At 33.5% G+C, this 20,330-nt stretch overlaps 1 protein-coding gene across 1 annotated transcript in view; it reads left to right on the plus strand.

Moving 5' to 3' along the window:
- The window catches only part of LOC142358614 (H(+)/Cl(-) exchange transporter 6-like), a 197,616-nt gene that overhangs the window by 76,912 nt on the left and 100,374 nt on the right, over positions 1–20,330 (plus strand). Inside the window, exons 11-15 of the mRNA XM_075410060.1 lie at positions 2,854–3,007; positions 3,671–3,830; positions 4,020–4,126; positions 9,214–9,421; positions 11,169–11,278. Of these exons, the coding sequence (XP_075266175.1) occupies positions 2,854–3,007; positions 3,671–3,830; positions 4,020–4,126; positions 9,214–9,421; positions 11,169–11,278 (739 nt within the window). The remainder of the gene's footprint in view (positions 1–2,853; positions 3,008–3,670; positions 3,831–4,019; positions 4,127–9,213; positions 9,422–11,168; positions 11,279–20,330) is intronic.

Here is a 20,330-nt window from a genome sequence, read left to right on the forward strand (position 1 = left end):
ATCCACATACACACACAACCACATACACAAACACTTAACACACATACACAAAAAACACGAATTTCAACTCACAAATAAACGCAAAATAACACAAGCAAACACACACACCACAGAAACACAGAGAAACACATACACACACACACACACACACACACACACAAAAACAAGCAAACACAAACGCACACAGTCACATAAAAGATACACATATACAAGCGCACGAATGTACAAACAAACAAACAAACAAAAATAATTATCCAGTCACACAAACAGACACAAATACACCAATGCACAAACACACACAACCATGAAGACGGACACAAACACACGCACTTGAAAACACACAAACACACAAACGCACAAACACACATACCAGCCAACACAAATGGACACACAAAGACAAACAACCGGAACACACACACACACACACACACACAAGCGCACACACACAAACAAACGCACATACCCACATCTGCACCCCTCACACACACAAGTACAAAAATACAAAAACACTTAAACTCACACAAGTACAAAGTACACTCAAACACTTAAACAAATACAAAAATAGTCACTCTCTTCTTCAATGGACACAAGATATCCACATCAGACAATTTTCTACACTGAGACACATCAGTCAATTACACATAAACATACACAGAAACAATTAAAACAAATTTTGTCTTTTGATAGCAGTAAACTGATGTTTCATGAAGGTTTAATGGATTAACAGCAGAGTATCACTGGTTTACATGTAGTAGGAATTTTGCCGATTATTTTTATTCACCATCTATATTAAAGATAACACTTTTGGATATAATCACAGTGTATGCTAGAGATAAGATTTTTGAAATAGAATTTTTTATTCAATATGGAATATAGCATTTTTAGATATCGTCATAGTCATAGTCTTAAATATATGAATGAAACACGTTTGTATATAGTCATAGTTTTTATTGAAATTACTTCATTAGATATAATCGTATTAATAGTCTGCATTACATAAAGATAACAACTTTGGATGTACTTGTATTCTATACACAAAGTCTATGTTAGAAAAGGATAGAACTTTAGAATATTTATAGTCCTTTATTATAGTCACAGTCTATATTGAAGATGACAGTTTTTAAGAAATCGGTTTTCATTATCATTTGAAGTTTCCATGTTTTATACACTAATGGAAGAAAAAATAAATTGTTTTTTCTTTTCTATTGCTAGTAGTGGAAGAGAATAGTTCACTTGAAATTTTCACAAAAATTGTTGTTTTTTGATCGTTTTTTGTTATTAGAGGACCTCAGTAATGCGCCTTCTTTCTTATATTATTCATGATCTTAGAACATGCTCAATTTTTGTGCTTTTTCAGTAGCGTCCACCGGCACCACATTTTGCGAGCAAAATTACTCACTTTTGAGAACCCATTTCAGATAAATTTAGATAAATTTTAGATAAATGACACATTTAGATAAATTTGAAAGTGATATTGGGAATGTAGAAAATGTGTACTAGAATACAAAATATTGTATTTCGTGCTCTCTTTGCTAAAAGTAGTTCCAATAAAAGTTTGGTGGGCTCATCCTATTTGTCCAAATTCGCTTCACTTCAAAAAAGATGGAAAATTTTGTGACACGACCATACCGCCGAACGTAATTCTAATCACATTTCTTTGAAAGTGTTTTCCATTTTAGGCCATTTATTTGCCGTGTGGTTGCTGCATAAGTAATTTAAGCGCTTTCCACATGAAGCGTCAAAAGACATAGGGAAGTGCGAGCCACATTCTTTTACACTAATTTTCGTTTTGGTATCGGTAGACGCTATTAATGGGTTTTTCTGTCTGATATATTTAAAGTTAGTCCTTTTTTTTGGGGGGGGGGGGGGGGAGGGGAGGGGTCGTAAAAAATTATACTAATTTAGTGAGTTATTCACAAAGTGTGTTAATAGCACTTTTCTTCCACTACTCTCGCAGCACCACAAATGACGATAATGTGAAGATGAATTCTGGTTCTCATCTTCAGTCGTTTATAAATTTGTCTTTGAAGTTTGAAAACAAAAGATGAATATTAGGACAATATAATCAATCAGTCGAAGTGAGATAATTCATCAGATACAATAACCTTCTTTCACTCTAAGAAAAATAGGACGCGAACGTTAAATTTCAGTACCACTGATAGACATGTAGTAGTAATTTTGTTGATTCTTTTTATTCACCATCTATATTAAAGATGATACTTTTGGATATAATCAGAGTGTAAGTTAGAGATTATATTTTTGAAATCGAATTTTTTATTCGATATAGAATATACCATTTTTAGATATCGCCATAGTCATAGTCTTAAATAATAGATAAATAAAACACTTTTATATATAGTGACAGTTTTTATTGAAGTTAACGCGTCGCTCATATCTATTTTAAAGCATATACATAAAAAATGGTTCACCTATGAATCGTTGCTGCGAACACTGATGAAGTTTCTCAAATGCCGATTTATTCAGCATAAAAATTTCTCATATTTGTTTTGACATGAAAATAGAAATGTTTCTGAAGATGTTTGAGATTTCAGCAATTTTTTGTAAACTGTGTTTCGCAGTTATTTGAGGTACAAACTTTTGAATGTTCAAGTTTCAAAATGTTAGACGGTGTTAATCAGTATATTTTCACAGGCGACAAATATTTCGGTTTTATGGCCCGTACATGCCAAACTCGCCTTCTAACTATTGTTATCCGTGCCTAAATGTGGATGATACAGGGTGGTATCCGTGCCTACAGGGTGATATATATATATATATATATATATATATATATATATATATATATATATATATATATATATATATATACATACATGGTATGTTTGTTCGCAGACGAGTTCTCCCTGCGCACTCTGGTTATATTCTTCGTCATATTCTTCTTCGTGGCGTGCTGGACTTATGGCATCCTGGTCCCCTCTGGTCTCTTTGTGCCCAGTATCCTGACTGGGGCAGTCTATGGACGTATTTGGGGAAACATCCTCACAAAGTAATGTTAAATCATTATCACTTAATGCTGATGCAAAACGTTCAAACTAGAGAAAATGTTTTGTCTGCTGAACTTTCATTGTTTGCAAACGTAGAACCCTAAGAATCCCCTACACCTAATATATTAAGGTCATCTTCTGTTCTCTTAAAAAATCGGTTTTTAAGGCTAAATAATTATTTAATTAACTTGCCTTCGATGAAAGCTTCTTGAAAGTATGTTTGTTCTTAGGAGTTAAAAGTACATGATAGAACCGGCATGATTGAATTTCGGATTGGCTAAGACAATGCCTCGTATCTTCGTTAATTAATTGCTCTCAATCGAAGTGTGTGAAGGGCGGTGTGAAGGGCGGTTCTTAGAAATTGACCCACCGCACCCCCCCCCCCCATAACAACCCCCCACAACAACCTCTACCCCCACATCAGCCCCCCCCCCCACACACACACACACACTTCACCCCGCCCTCCCCCAAACCATGCGCATCCTTCAGGTCGCAAGGGGCCCGTGAAGCTAAAGACCCCGTCCACCCCGCGCTCACCTCAAGCCTCTTCAATCAGGCTAAAGCTAGCCTCACTAAACCGTAGCTAGCTACTGACAAAGCCAACCACTCGCCGATCGTTTGAGAGCAATTCGCCCGCCGTTAGTCGGTTATGCTTGCTTCTTTAGATGGGGTTACAACACAACCCTCTACCCTGGATCCTTTGCCCTGATTGGTTCAGCTGCTTTCGTGGGTGGGGTGGTGCGCATGACCATCTCACTCACTGTCATTCTAATTGAGACCACCAACGAGATCACTTACGGCCTCCCCATCATGGTCACTCTTCTGGTTAGACTCAATATAAACAATATAGCAATGTTCCCAATTATGGTATAGGATTGCTTGCATATTTTATGTTAATGGTATTATAACATCAATGTGGCTGTCGACAGACCAAATAGCTAAATCTAGATATCTAATTTACTAATTTGACAAATAAGGTGTGCTAAGGTGTGTGGAGATTGTTGTTTTTTACAGGCTGCAAAGTTTGTGGGTGACTTGTTCAACATTGGGCTGTATGACATCCATAATGAGATGAAGGGCATCCCATTCTTAGAGTGGGACGCACCAGAAGGCATGGAAAGGTCAGTTCACAATTAAATGAAGAAGGAAGTGTCCAGTGACAATTGCTTCAAAACAAATTATCATCAATATTTTCACTTTTGTCAAAGTGTCTCAATTTGTAGAAACTTGATCAACTCAATAAAGATGAGCTGAAATCCTCCTTGAAGAATGGTAAACAAATTTTTAAATAGTGTTTTGTGTGGTCCTTAATTGTTCTCAAATGAAGTTTGTAGTAATTATATTAGTCCTGATGTCTTTTCTGCAAATTTCTCTTTTCTGCAGCAGTTTGAGAGAAGTTCGACCCCAAGTAAGTTGATTACGTTATAATAACATTTTTTGCATATTCAAGTTGCTTTTCTTGTTGCTGACATCAAATTGCTTGTCCAGAAAAAATACGGAAAACAAATCAGCAGTCTTTGTTGCCGAACCTCGTTTAGATTGGGTCTATTTATTAACCGCTATCTTCCTCTCAATGAATTTCTTTTGGATGTTCTCTTTTTCATGACTGGAAAAAGATGATTCGTATCAAACAGTTTTTTACTACTGAAGAGGAGCATTGATATTCTACAGGTCTCAGACTTATGTTTTAGAGCCTCGACTTCTCTATTCTATACTGGTTGTTACCCCAGGTGCTTCACCCCCTCTCTACAGTCCCGCCAACACCGCTTACCCCACCCCCTCCTCTATACTATTATCCTCAATCCCGACTGGCTAGTACCGAAGCAAACTGCTCGACAATAGTTTGAGAGCAGTTCGCCCAACTTAAGTTGGTTATGTAAAAACAGGTTTGTTTGCATATTCAAGTTGTGGTTGATAGCCGCCCTCAGCTTCCTAGCCGGCTATTATAGCGTTCCAATTTTTTATTGAAATCAAATTGAAGTAATGATTTTGGTCACGTCGACACAGGAAGTGGAGCAAAAAAGCAAGTGGTTTTGGGGCGTAAAGTTCTTTAGCTCTAATTTCAAAATTGAGTGATAAAACGGTGTTTGGACAAAAATTCGTTTCCCGCTAGTGGTTTTTTAATATACTTGCGGCATTTTTACATTGATTTCTACTTTTTTTTTAAATTTTTTATCTGATTTGAATCTGTTGTTCTGTTCTGATGCTTTGCTAATCCATTCGTGGTCCAATCTAAGTCTATTTTTTGTTTAGTGAAGGAAAATTCTTCCAATTTTGTAAGGAATTGTCCCGCTAGGTTTTTGAAATTCGACGGATAAAAATTTCTATTACTTTATCTTAGTTCACAGCTTTTTAAAAATTTTGCTTGAAATCTTTTCGACTTCAGGAGGGTAACTTGACTTTTGTTGTCATTCTGAGTAAAGTGCTTTTAAAAAGCAGTTGCTCAGCAAAGTATTCTAAAGTGAAGAGAATCAGTATCGAAAAACGAAGTCAAAAAAGAAACGGGATACACTCATAAAGCCCAACTTTATATGCACTCTTGAAATTTGTTCTTATCACACTAATGCAACATCTTTAATGCTTTTAGGCCATGATGATAGCCCTTCATCCTCTCATCATAAAAAACAGGACTTTGTCTAACTACAAAATCCAGTCAAAATAGTTTGTACTTTCAAAGTGTAATCTATCTCAATCGGCGTTATGGGAATCAATGGCAGCTATTTTTTGGCAATCTGAGGGTTATGTTTCTTGTTGCCGAACCGCAGTCGTCAGTCCAAAAAACGAAAAACAAAGGTCAGCAGTCCTTGTCGCCAAGCCTCGTTCAGATCAAGTTGAGAGTTTTTAATAACTACCATCAGCCTCTCAAAAAAATTTATTTATACACTCTGTTTTGCGACTAGGAAAAAATTATTAGAATCCTACAGCTTTCTGACTCCAAGATGAGCAGTGGAACTCTCCCAGAGGAGTAGTGGAATACAGTGATTTCTGTATTCCACGATTAAATTTCAACAGTAGTTCATTTATCGACACCCAGTAATTAAGAATTGCTGGTAATTTTTAAGGTTAAAAGATACTTTCGATAAGTTTTCCTCTCAACAGTACCTTCTTCCTGTGCAAACTGCATCCCCCACCTACATGCTTGCCCTATCTATCCACCGCCTAATCCACCCAGTTATCATACCATCCCCATATTGTTCATCTACCCTCTCCCACCTACCAAACACGACCTACAAATACAGACACCTCCTTCTCCCCCACCTGCTTGCCATTTACCCCACCTTGCTACCGTCCCTACTCTCCCACTTGAATACCTATTAACAATGACCCCCAAACCCAACTACCTCCACCACTTACACACTCCCACCGCCCACAAGCCACTATTATTTACCCCATCGTCACAAATCTACCTCTTGCCTACACACCTCCCGCACCTACTACCACCCCCATGCTGCATCTCCAAGCTAACCTCACTTGCCTATCCCAATACTTACCCTCCCAACCTACGAACACCCCTACCTATCTACGTAATTCCCCTCCGCCTCCACCAAAAATACAAATAATCCCCAAATCTACCAAACCTGCTTCCTCCTTCCTATCGCTCCACACTCCTGCTTAACCGCCTGCTCGCACCAGCTAGATACGCACCTCATACCTACACGCAAAAACTGAAAATTGTTTGTTTCTCACTGAATAATGCCTTTTTTACCTTTATTTATCTGACTGCTGCGAAACAGATATTGTTAGTTAAGGTTTTTTGTATGACTCTTTGATTCAGTTCTGATATTCTACCGTCAAATAATTTTCTAGCTGAATCAAGTTTGTTCATTAATTTCATGTACTTCTTTTCGTGGTTATTAAGCATAATCAAATAAGTGTGTAGCAGTTACTTTAATCATGTGTTTTTTTATAATGCGGTTTTTTGCTTAACAGACCCTTGGTCTGACTCTTTTGGTTCTTCGACTTCGAAAACGGGATAGACAGTTATAACTCAAGCTCTCTTAGAACCATACTAGTCTATAAGTATGCAAGCAGCAAAAGCAGTTATGATGAGAAAATTTCATGGGGTCATGAAAGTCTTGGATAGTTTCTAGAGGTAATAGAATGGTGATCAATTTGCTAAAGACACGCGTCTTCGCAATTTTTTGATAGAGGTTTTAAAAAATTTCAAATTTTCTGAAAACTTTTATCATGTTCCAAGTTTATCGATCTTTATGAGCCAGTGAAAATGTTTAAGGCTTGAAATAGAGACAGTTTCTGTGGGTGGACAATTAAATGGTTTTTGAAGATATCAATATCAAGAACTTTAGCAAGGTTTTGTTCAAATTTGCAATTTCTTAAAATTTTATGAAATTTTCTGAGTTTAACGGTCTTTACCGGATAACAAAACTTTTTGAAGTTTACTGAACCTTGCAGATGGTTTACAATTTTGCACCTTTCAGTTTTTTAAGCATTTGTCATATTTCTCTAGATTATCTACCTTTAGTGGCAAATAAATCTCTTTCAAGGCTTATGCGTAAGTTAGTGAGGAAATTGAATTGTATCATTTTGGCTTTCAGGGTACAAACTTCAAGAGCTATAGCGATGATTTTTGTTTTGTTTAGTTTGTTTGATTAGTTTAGGTTCTCAGCTTTTGAGGTTTTGTTTTTTGGGCAGGGATTTTTCAATTGATCTGCTCGTCGGTATTTTAGTTCTCAGTTTTCTATTCAATTCTTTGGATTGTATTTCAGGACATGTCATGCAATAATTTTGTTATTTCTTTTTTTTTGAGATTTTATTCTTCTTTTTTTTTCTTAATAAGCTTGTGCTCAACTGAAGGTCTAGTTTTTTTGTCTGGTAATTGAAAATTTTGTTGTTCTTCAGGACTTCTATGTTTTCTCAATTCGTTTCATGTTCTCAGTACCATTTTTGTTTTACAAAAGTCACGACTTTCACATAAGATTTCTGACTGGTCTCACTCAACGTTTCAACCAAATAAAAATCTGATTTTGTCCACCAACTTTAAATACGTCTGTTCAACGTCAAAAAGCGGGTAACCCGGGCACTAAGATTTTTTGTTCAAAGACTTTGTGCATTGGATTTTTTTAGAGTAGCTAATTTGTATTAGTATTAGGCTTATTGCTCGCCAATTTAAAGGCTTAATTCACCATGTTTATCTAATCTATTGAAACAGGAGACAAAATTATAACACTTTTGACACTCATAGAAAAGTTAGGCTTTCATCAATTTTTTTAAATTATTTTTAACAGTTGCAACTCTACCCAGTTCGAGGTTTTCGTTTGTCCTCGTTTATGACGCAGACCATTTTCGAACGCACACAGGAGGTACGGTGTGTTCAAAAAATACGCGGTTGATATTTTTGGTATTTCTGAGTCTTTTCATAAATCGAACGAGCCAAAGTCTGTATCATATCGCATTTTGTTCTGGAAGGGTCTTTTCATAAGCGTTTTTGAACGAGCACATTAATGCACCAAAAATTTGAACGAGGCGAAGTCTAGACCATAGGCCTTTTTGGTCTGCCTGGGTAGGCACAAATGGTCTGGATAGGTATTTTCATAAGAATTTTTAATAGCCGCCCTCATCTTCTCAGCCGGCTATTATAGCGCTCCCATTTTTTTTTACTTTGTCGAATAAAAAATGTACCTCATTTTGCCGCTTTTTCAACATTTTGCGTGAAATCTTTTTGACTTCTCTAGTCTAGTTTCCTTCTTCTTTCATTCTGGTAAAAGTGATTTTGGACATCAGTTGCTCAGCAAAGCAATTCAAAATGAACAGAGTCAGTATAAAAATTGAAGTCAGTAATAGAAACGGGATAAACCCATAAAGCCCAATTTTAGATGCCCGCTATTTGAACGTCGTTCCTATAAGTATTAGTTACCTCTCTCTAATGCTTATTGGTATTGATAGTAGCCCCTGTAGCCTCTCTCTAAGAAACAGAGGTATGTTCAACTACGAAATGCCATCAAAATAAATTGGACTTAAAAAATGTTTTCGTACAAAAATCTTTTTTTTTCAATATCTATTCTTTCAATCCCAATCATGCTTATTGGAATCAACGGCGGCTATTTTCCGGCAATCTGCCTGGTATGTTTGAACGAGGACCTCAACCTGGATAACGCCGTTCTGTGGGTTCAACAAGGGGCTATATTTTCTTCATTATTAGATACAGAGCGATTTACAGTGTATTGGTTTAAGTTTCTGTTTCCTTTAGTTTGGAGGCGAAGGACATCATGTCCTCGAGGCTTTTGTGTGTACTACCCCACAGCACGGTTGAGCATGTGATAGCATTGCTGGGAGACAAGAGCTACCACAATGCGTTCCCAGTGGTGACTCCTGACAATGTGAGACAAGACAAGGAGGAGATGCAAGTCATCGAGAAACTCTCTTTGGGGCTCGCCACTGAGAACCTCAAGTTCAGGGTAAACACAGTGACCCAAATGTTGTAAATAAGACTATCTATAGCATAACTTCCCATCAAGGCAATGTTTGCTCTTAATTGTGTATTCAAATAGTATACTCCAGTCCATTCATGAAGCTGAAATAAATTTGATAGAAATTCATTGAAGCAATTGCTTCTTTATTCAGGTCTCGATGAGTATGAAAAGACCATGCTCGATTGATATTGCCTATGAAAAAAACCTTAAATCAAATTTTGTCGACAGCTGCCCGCAACAACATTCAAAGAAACTCAGTAGTGAAACTCTTCGAAATATGGTTAGGAAAAACCCACGTTGCTAAATTAAGCAGAGCTTGACCGAAACGAACTCTTCCAATCGTTTGCAAATGTTTGCAAACCTAACGCTATTTTGCAAAATTTTACAAATTTGACCTTGTGAAGAGTTAATTTGCAGAAATTTACAAGTTTGGCAATGTTGAGCAAAAATTTGCAAATGTTTGCAATTTTGGCATTAGTTTTGAACTAGGGTAGTTTTGAAGATGCCTGAATGTTAGGTACGGATGGACTTTTGTTCAACCCAAAACTTTTACGCTACCCGGGTTGCCCATCATACAACTTTCTCTGATTTCGTACAAAGGTCATATATGATCCCCGGTAATCATACAAGGTCATATATGATTTGTATGATTTCCCCGTAATCACACAAGTTTCATACAAAAAAACAAAATAGTTGTAAACCGCTCTAATCGTAACAGCTATAACGCTCATTCGGTAAATATACACCAGACTAACCCAACGATGAGTTCTTGAGATTCATTTTTCCCGGTAATCATACAAGGTCATATATGATTTCTATGATTTCCCGGTAATCATGCAAGTTTCACTTTAAAAAATTAGGTGTAAATGAGTTAACAACTCCAATCGTAACAGGTATAACGCTGTTTTAGTAAAAAAAAAACACACCAGAGTCACCCAAACGATGAGTTCCTGAGTTTCATTTTTCCCGGTAATCATACAAGGTCATATATGATTTGTATGATTTCCCGGTAATCATGCAAGTTTCACTTTAAAAAATTAGGTGTAAATGAGTTAACAACTCCAATCGTAACAGGTATAACGCTGTTTTAGTAAAAAAACACACCAGAGTCACCCAAACGATGAGTTCCTGAGTTCCATTTTTCCCGGTAATCATACAAGGTCATATGATATCTTTGATTTCTTACAAGGATCATATATGATTTCTTCAATTTCATACAAGGATCATATATGATTTCCTGGTTTTCATACAATAACCATGTGTTTTCTGGCTCTTATATTTCTACATAATTTGCTTTTCCATATTTTTTGAGGTAATGTGAGAGGTTATTCGTGATTTAAATCCTTGATTTCCCATAAGGATCATTAATGCTTTCCCGGATTTCATTCAAGAATCATATATAATTTTCTAGGATTCATGCAAGAATCATATATGATTTCCTCGGTTTCACGCAAGGATCATATATGATTCCCTTGGTTCCATACAAGTATCGTACTAGGAAATACGTTATGATTTGTATGACATCGTATATGATCCTTGTATGGAACCAAGGAAGCGGCGACCCGGGTACTGTAAATCTCGACTCCAAATTGATGCTGAAATCGGGCTCGTCGTAATACTTGGTGCAGCATAAGAAAATTCGTTGTGGAAGAACCCAACACACCGTCTGATTATTAAACAGATAATTGGTTAGTTGATATTTCCTATGGATGATATTTCTTTCATGTGACAGAGGTCATCAGTACTGGAATCCACACAGAAGCACACTAAGCCTAGTCTCACAGTACAGGATCCTTCTCAGTCTGCCGGGGCAGATGGAACTCATCAATTTAGAACACTCCCGTAATTAGCAAATCTCTCTCTCTCTCTCTCTCTCTCTCTCTCTCTCTCTAGTTGAATCATAGAAATAGTAAAATAATACTCTCATTTGTTTCAACATTTTTAACAAAACGTTTAGCACAAATAATATCAAGTCCTTTTTAATAGCCGCGAAGCGATAGGGGCTATTATTGGGGACATCGTAGTTTTTTTACAATTCAAAGAATTTGAATTGTATTGGTGCGCTGTTTTTTACGACTCGAAGAGTAGTATTGGAGAAGTCCTTTTTTTAATCAATTTTATTGGAGTGATTTTTGAAGCGGGAAATGAAACGCGTGAAAAATTTTGGAGTGATTTTGGTGCTGAACAAAAGTGAAGAGCGGAGTGAAAAGAGAATAGTTTTTGTTCATACCGCTGTTATTGAGAGAGCGAGAAATTGATGTGTGAAAAAATTTTCTCTAAGCGAGCGAAATTTTTTTGTTCACGTGCAGCATTTACGTGCAGCATTTTGTTCACGTGCTGCAGTTTTACTGGCTCAAATGGGTATTGAAGAAACCCCTTCTACTTGAGCAATATTATGATAACAATTGGTTACAGTTTTGTGGGTAAGAATTTCTCGTTTTTTTCTGTTTTAAGCTAAGTTTCTTTGCCTATTATGACTTGCCTATTGTTTTGCGAGCATCTGAATACCCTATTGGCTGAAGGGAATTTTTCTTTGCATTTATATGTTTTTTGAAATATTAAAAAAAATTAGTAACTTTTTCCAGTTTTTCAGTGAAAGTTGTTTTTAAGAGTTTTTTTTCATAATTTAGTCTAAAATATTTTTTTTTCAAAATTCACATAAGTGGTTTTTGTAAGTAGTAGTTGGTTTGATGAAGTTATTTTGGCGGAGATCGTTTTTTGGGATCTCAATTTATAACAAAATTTGATCGGATTTTGTATCATATTTTAACAGATTTGATTTTATTGCTTTTACTTTTTTGTTTCATGACTTTGTTTCAAGATAATCATAAATTAGTGAGGGCACGTTTTGTTTGATGAGAAGTTGGATGGCGTTTAAACGGATTTTCACTTTGAGTTGTTTCCGGAATTGTTCCGGCTATGTTTTTTTTAAGATGTGTTAACACATTTTTCAATGACTTTGATCTTTCAAAACGGGATAAACAGGTAACGCCCAGCGGGCAAGTTTCATTAGAGGCACTATGTGGGCTTTAGTAGTCATTCAAGTGCTTGTAGTGGTGCAGCTACTGGGATGGCCTTAATTTAAGGTTAAAGGGTCATTTTTAGGAGTTTCCGGGCTAAAAATGGTGCAATTTTTCATAATTTTTGTGATTTTTTTTGAGTTTTTTGTTTGATTAGTCTTAAGTTGAAGTTTTTAGAAGTTGATGAAGGCCTTTTGTGAAACAAAATTGCCTGTTACGACCATTTTATGAGCAATATGTTCTAGTACTACAAACACAAACACACAAAATGGTAATAATTTTTGCAATTTGTTTCAGGTTTTTTGAAAATATTTGTCATTTTTTGAGTTTTTTTTAGCCCTAGGTGTCAAGAAACCTCCTCTAAGGTTTGATAAAGGGTTTGAAGATAGATTACTGCATAGTTTTTAGTGATAATGGATGGTTTTCATTTTTCTGCCATCATGAATATTAGCATTTTTTGACAAAACTTGCAATTTCTTTCATATTTTTTGACATTTATTGTCATTATTCAAGCTGTTTGGGTCCCAGGGGCAAGAAAACCTCATTAGGGTTTGAATAACAAGTTACTCAAAAATTTTTAGTTGCCATAGAATAGGTTTCAACTTTTGAATATCACAAATTTTAGAAATTTTTTTGACAAAATTCCCATTTTTTTTTGTTTTTGAAAATTTTCATCTTTTTATCGGTTTTTCCACCTTCAGGGACCAGGTAATCTCCTTTAAAGTTTGCTTATAGGACACTGCATAGCTTTTAGTAACAATGGAATGGTTTTAACCATTTTAATGTCTCGAATTTTGGCATTTTTTGGATAAAATCTGCAATTTTTTAAGGTTTCCTAAAGTTTTTTGTCAGTTTTTGATATTCGTCCGTTCTCAAGTGCAAGAAAACCTATTTCACGTTGTGATAAAAAGTTACAGCATAGTTTTTAGTTTCAATGGATTTGTTTTCAACAATTTAACCTTTCGACTTTTAGAAGTTTTTTGATAGAATTTGCAGTTTTTTTTCATGTTCTTTTAAGCATTTATTTTATTTATTTTTTCTTGCCTCAGTAGCTGGGTAGCCTCGTCCAGGGTTTGATAGTAGGTTACTAAATAGTTGCTAGGGATCTATTGAATGGCTTTCAACATTTTAATAGATCCAATTTTTATTTTTTGAAGTTTGAAATTTCTAAAAAATATTTCCTATCGATCTACGAGCCAATGAGTTTTTAAAGCTTGGAATTGGGTTACTGGATAGCCTCTAGAGACACAGAAATAATTCTGAAGGTTTTTATTTCACAATTTTCAGCAACATTTCCTTATAAATTGCAGTTGACTTCTTTTTTAAATTTTTTGGTCAATTTCGAGTTAGGACTTGTTGTTTTTTAGGACTTGTTCTGCTTTGTTTTTTTAATTCGTCGTCTCCATCGATGATTCTTCCGACCTGACTTCTTGGAATTGAATTCTTGGAATTGACTTCAGTGACTTCTATTCCTTTGCAATTAAAATTTGTGTACGTGACGTCATTTCTGCTTTTAGGTCAATTGCGTGACTTACCTCACTCGAAAAAATGACTTCTGAACTCACTTATGAAATTTTAAATTTTACGAACATTTTAATTAAAAATCAATAGTGTGCATCTAAGTAGTTGAAAACTTATATGCCCTACTTCTTGAATATTAGTCTTTGAGTTTTTGATTTCGAATATCAATTTTGGGATCTTTTCCGTTTGTGCCCCCCCCAGCTTAGTGGGCGCATATTATTTGCACCCCCAAACGCACGTGCAATATTTTTACATAGTAATTTACTATGTAATGGCACGTGCTCTGTAACGGGGGGGCGCGTAACGTACTGGGGGGAGGGGCACAAACAGAAAAGATCCCAATTTTGAAAAAGCTCTTCTTATAGACCTGTGTGTCATAAAATTGATAGTCCAAATCTAACCTAAAAAGTCTAGTGGTCTATTAAAGGACTCCTGGTCGATCTATCTATCTTATTTCTTTAGCTGTTTCAACTCATGGAAGGCCACAAGCGTCTATAGCGGCTATTTTCCGGCAATCTGCCGGCTATGTTTATTCTCTAGGGATAATCTAAGTTTTCGTAACCTTTTACAGTTTTTAATTGCTCTTGAACGAAGTTCATAGCAATTTTTGTAAACGTGTGTGTCTTTTTTATGCAAAATCGTTGCTTGACCGTTTTGACGTTTCGACTGACTATTACGCCCTTGCATTTCGACTGACTTTTACGCCCTGCTATTTTGCGTTTCGCGTGATCAAAAATTTTCTCTCAATCATAATTTCAAGCAGCTGAAATTCGATTGGCAGCAATTTAATACCAAATATAAATTGAAAAGTGCGCCGAAAATGGTGCCATTTTTCACTTTAAATCCTAATCGTTTTATATGTTAACCTCCAATGTGGTTATTTGAAGCCTACTATTCAACCTCTTAGTCCCATTTAGCCCCCCCCCGACTGAAGCAGGCTGCAATTGATTAGAGCTCCTACTAGTCGTTCGAGAGCAATTCTTCCGACGTTTAGTCAGTTATGTTTCTTTGTTCGTGGTTTAGTCCTACAAACAAAAACATTATTTTTCTGACACTCCAATAATTTTATATTTAAAATGAGTGTTCGGGAAAAGTTTAAGAATAAATCATATTGTCTTGCTGATAAACAATATAGTGGTGCTATTGAGTTATAAGTATCGAAGGAAAAAATGTTAAAAGGTACTTTTACTGAATAAAAAAAATCTATGACTCTTTGTGATGTTACAATAGAAACTGAATGATCAAAGGTTTGCTTAAAATATTAGTTAATAATACAGTTTATTATGGAAAGAAATGTGGTAATAATTCAGTAAGAGCTTCAGAAATAGCAATTGAAGTTGGTACAGCCACAGGAACTGGAAATCCAAAACGTATACTATCAACTCTTTATTTTAATTAAGCTTGCTACAACTGGTGACAAAAAGTTTGTACAGAAAGGTAAAATTTTATATTTAAGAACTAAAAGAGTAATAATAATTATTATTATGATTATAAGAATCTGAATTTGATAATAGTGTGAAATCCAAATATTTTCAATTCCAAAATTTAAACGCTAAATTTAATACCATTTTCTTTATTTTAGTTTTAGTTTTAGTTTCAGACTTAACGTTAATTTCACCATTTATTTTAATTGTAATTTTAATGTTATTTATGATTTTAATTATGTTTTACTGAATGCAAAATTATTATTATTATTACTAAAAAATATTTTGATGCAAAATATCAAAAAAAATGGTTTAGAGAACATTTGATTTGGTTTCTTTTTTTCCTATTTTCTCCATAAACCTAAACTAAATAATTATGTTCACTGTTATCTATTGCACTCTCATTAATAGATTTATTACTTTGATGATTAAATTTTTGACTGAACGGTCTATTTGGAATGTACTTAGGTTTCTTTATAGTTTTATTTCTTTTTTAGTATTAATAGGTTTTGAAAGTGAACTAAATACTGTTGCTGTAGAAAACGCAGTTGCTATCACAAATCATAAACTTATATCTGTTAATGCAACTGATGCGGTGGATGTAGTGACTACTTATGATAATACAATTTTTGTTACCTCAGCAATGACAGTATAGTATTTTTTCATTTACTTTTTTTACAAAAATTCAATGTTTCATTTACATAAAAATTTCTAATACTTTTTATAAAAATAAAATTGTTATTGAACAGATTGTTGGCTACGACTTTCTCATTTGTTTTTGATTCAATTACGTTTGAGACATTAAGACAACGCCTACGTTCTGTTTCTTTAATGAGTGGTTCTGTTGTTTTTGTCTTTTCATTACTAAAAAAATTCTATTTCTTTTGTTATGTCCTATGGATTGGGATCATTATGCATCTTTAGTCTAGATTATTTTTTTGCTATCAACTAAATTATTTTCGAGTATTATTGAAATGATGTATTTTATATTAGATTTCACTGTTGTTTTATGTACATTTCTCAACCATCTCTATATATCAACACAATAATCCCCTAATTTTTTATAAGTAATTGTTTAATTAAGCTTATTATTATTATCAGGTTAATGTTTTAATGCAGTATTTTTGGTTATAGTTTTGAAGGCAACATCATTTGCAATTTGAAAATAATCAACAATAACCGAACCGAATAGTAACTATTTTCAGTTTAAGTTGTTTTTAGAACTAATGTGGGTAAATTATTTGAGTTACTAGAAATTTGATCATTATAATTGAATAATTGATTAGATCCGAGAACTTGTTTTGCGGATGAATAGTGTGCTGTTTTTTTTCTCAAAATCTACTTTTTCAGTCCATTGATATTTCTTATTATTACATTGTTTTTATTGTTAGATGTTGATAAGTTATTATCACATTATTCAAGAACTATATTTAATATCAAAAGTTGCATCTAAACTTTTTATCAATTAGTTATTTTTCATATCAAAACTTTCAATGTCTGTATGGAATAGATGCTGTGCTTTAATTGTTGTTAGGCTGTTTGTTGGTTTTGTAATTACTTGTTGCTTTTTCTGGTTGATATGTTTCTTGTCGATTATATCGATTATATCAATTATATCAAACAAAAATGTTCAACTTTGTATACTTATGACCAGAGCTGATTCTAATTTTTTTAGTTTAATTGAAATTTGCACTAAGTTCTAACAACTCCTGTTCATAATATTTCTCCATTAATATCTTCCATTTCAAATGTTGTTGGTTATGTCAATAAAACTTTGTGAACTTTAAATAATTCTCGATTTCAATTTGATTGTAAAATATTTGAAACTATATTACGTTTTTCTGCCATTCTTACGTAATCACCAACTTTAAATTTTTTAATGTTTTTTAAAAAATATTAGTTATTTTCCTATTTTTTTAGAATTGTTTGATACTTCAATTATTGACATTTTTATCGCTGATTGTATAATATTTTTATATATTATTACTCCATCATTCAGCAAGCTTGCCCAATTACCATCGCAAATAAAAAACATTGGTTGGTTAAGTATATGTAACCATATTCTTTTGAATACAGCTTTTAGTTCACTGTATGTAGAGTATTTGTCAATATTATGATCTTCAAGTAGAAAATTTCAATATTTTGTTATAAAACTCTAATTAGCGTAAATTATTTGAGTTACGAGGATTGTGATCAGTTGTTTCCTCTTTAATTGAATATTTAAGTAGATCCGGGAACCTGTTTCGCAGATGAATTGTGTTTTTTGTAATTTCTCTAAATTCTTCTTTTTTTCCATTGATGTTTCCAATTATTATATTGATTTGATTGTTAGATGTCGATAAACAAGTATCTCCTTATTCTTTGTAAAAATTATCTTTTATAACAAGAGTTGTATCCAAATTTTTTCATAAAATAACTATTTTTCATATCAAAACTTTTAATATCTTCTTAGAATAGTTGCTGTGCTTTAATTGTTGTTAGGCTGTTTGTTATTTTCGTAATTACTTGTTGCTTCTTCTAATTGATCTGCTTCTTGTCGTTTATATCAAACAAATTCAGATTACCTATGACCAAAGGTCTATGTTAGGCGATTCTAAAACTTTACTACTTACTTCAATGTTGCGCTAGATTTCAAAACTCCTGTTCATAATATTTCTCTTCCATTATTTCACCATTAATATCTTCCGTTTTAAATGTTGGTAATTGTATCTTTGAACCTTTATCGAATATAAATAATTCTCAATTCCAATTTGACTGTAAAATTTTTGGAAAAATAGTACGTTATTTCTGACTTTCTAACATAATCAAATTTTTTAAGATTTTAAATTTGTTAAAATTACTAGTTATATATCTAATTTTTTCAGGATTGTTTCATACTTCAGTAATTGACGTTTTAATTGTTGACTGTATGTTAATTTTGTAATATTATTATTATTTTTATATTATTATTATTATTATTATTATTATTATTATTATTATTATTACTATTATTATTATTATTATTATTATTATTATTATTATTATTATTATTATTATTAATAATAATATTATTATTATTATTATTATTATTATTTTTGGTATTATTATTTTTATTATTATTTTTATTATTAATATATTTATTATTATTATTATTAATATGATTATTAATATTATTATTATTATTGTTTTTAGTATTATTTTTATTATTATTAAAATTAGTATTTTTAATTGCTCTCAAACGAAGTTTGTAGCAATTATATTAGTCCTGTCGTTCTTTTTATGCAATTTTTCGCTTGACTGATTTTTCGTCAGACTCTTTTGACTTTCCGCCCTCAAAATCGCGATAAACAGCTTGCGCCCAGTGGGCATAAAGTGCTCTTAGAGACTTTTAGCTCTGCTTCAGCTCAAATTGTTTTGGAGACTTATACTTATGGTGTGAAGGGCGGTTCTTAGAGATTGAAGACAACCCCACTGTTGACTCCCCCACTATTGCCCCCACCGCCCCCCACCATGCTGTTGTCTCCCCTCCCAACTGATGCCCCCTCCCTCCCCATCAGCCCCCCGGCGCACCACTCATCCCCCCATCCCCCGCCCCCGTGGCTACTGACGAACAACCAGTCGCTAAAAACTCAATTTTTTTCAAGCTTTTTGATAATTTTTGTCATTTTTTGAAGATTTTCAGCCCTAGATGTCAGGGAACCTCCTCTAGGGTTTTATAAGAGCTTACTGCATAGTTTCTAGTAGTAGTGGAATGGTTTTAACATTTTTAACATCACAAATTTTAGCAATTTTTGACAAATCGTTCAAATTTTTTCAATTTTTTGGACATTGAATTTTCATTATCCGCGTCTTTTTTGACGCAGGGGCCAGAAAACGTCCTTAAAAGTTTGATATAAAGTTACTGAAAAAAATGCATTTGCTCCGGCTAGCTTTCATTTTTTTATTATGACAATATTTATCAATATTTTTTGTCGGTTTGTAGGATTCTCCAGCCTCCAGAGCCGTGAAACCTCATCTAGGGTTTGGCAGTAGGTTAGCATATATTTTCTAAATGTAATGGAATGTTTCTCATGATTTTAACATCACAAATTTTAGCATCTTCTAGACAAAACGTTCAAATTTTTTGATTTTTTTGGACATTTATTTTTCATTATCCGCGTCTTTTAAGACGCAGGGGCCAGAAAATGTCCTTAGGGGATTGATAAAAAGTTACTAAAAAATGAATTTGCTATGAATTAGCTTTCAATTTTTTAATATGACAAATTTTATCAATTTTTTTGAAAAAACTTTTTTTTCAAGTTTTTTAAAAGTTTTGTCGGTTTTTAGGTTTCTCCAGCCTCAAAAGCCACATAACCTCCTCTAGGGTTTGATAATAGGTTACTTCATAGCTCCTAGATGGAATGGAATGTTTTTCAAGATTTTAATATCAGCCATTTTTAAAAATTTTTGCAACTTTTCAAGTTTTTGAGACTTTTTTTTATTTTGAATCATTTTTTTCCGGCACCAGGGTCATAAGGACCTCCTCAAAGCTTGCTAATAAGCGGTCGCAAAGTTTCTAGAATTGATGGAATGGTTATCAATGTTTTAAAGACTCAAGCTCTTAGCACCTTTTTGATAAAATTTAATTTTCAAATTTTTGGAAAATTGTTAACATGTTCCAAGTTTAAGGATCTTCATGAGCCAGTGACGCTCATTTAAAGCTGGGAAGAGGGATACTGGATAGTATCTTGAGACAATGAAATGGTTTTGAAGATTTTTTGAATAATTTTGTCCTTTTCTGAGTTTAACGACTATTAGTGGCCAACATTATTGCTATTATTATTATTACTATTATTATTATTATTATTATTATTATTATTGTTGTTAATATTATTATTATTATTATTATTATTGTAATTATTATTATTAATATTATTATTATTATTATTATTATTTTTATTATTATTATTA

The sequence above is a fragment of the Convolutriloba macropyga genome, chromosome 2, assembly GCF_964194025.1.
Source record: "Convolutriloba macropyga chromosome 2, txConMacr16.3, whole genome shotgun sequence".
Lineage (NCBI taxonomy): Eukaryota > Metazoa > Xenacoelomorpha > Acoela > Convolutidae > Convolutriloba > Convolutriloba macropyga.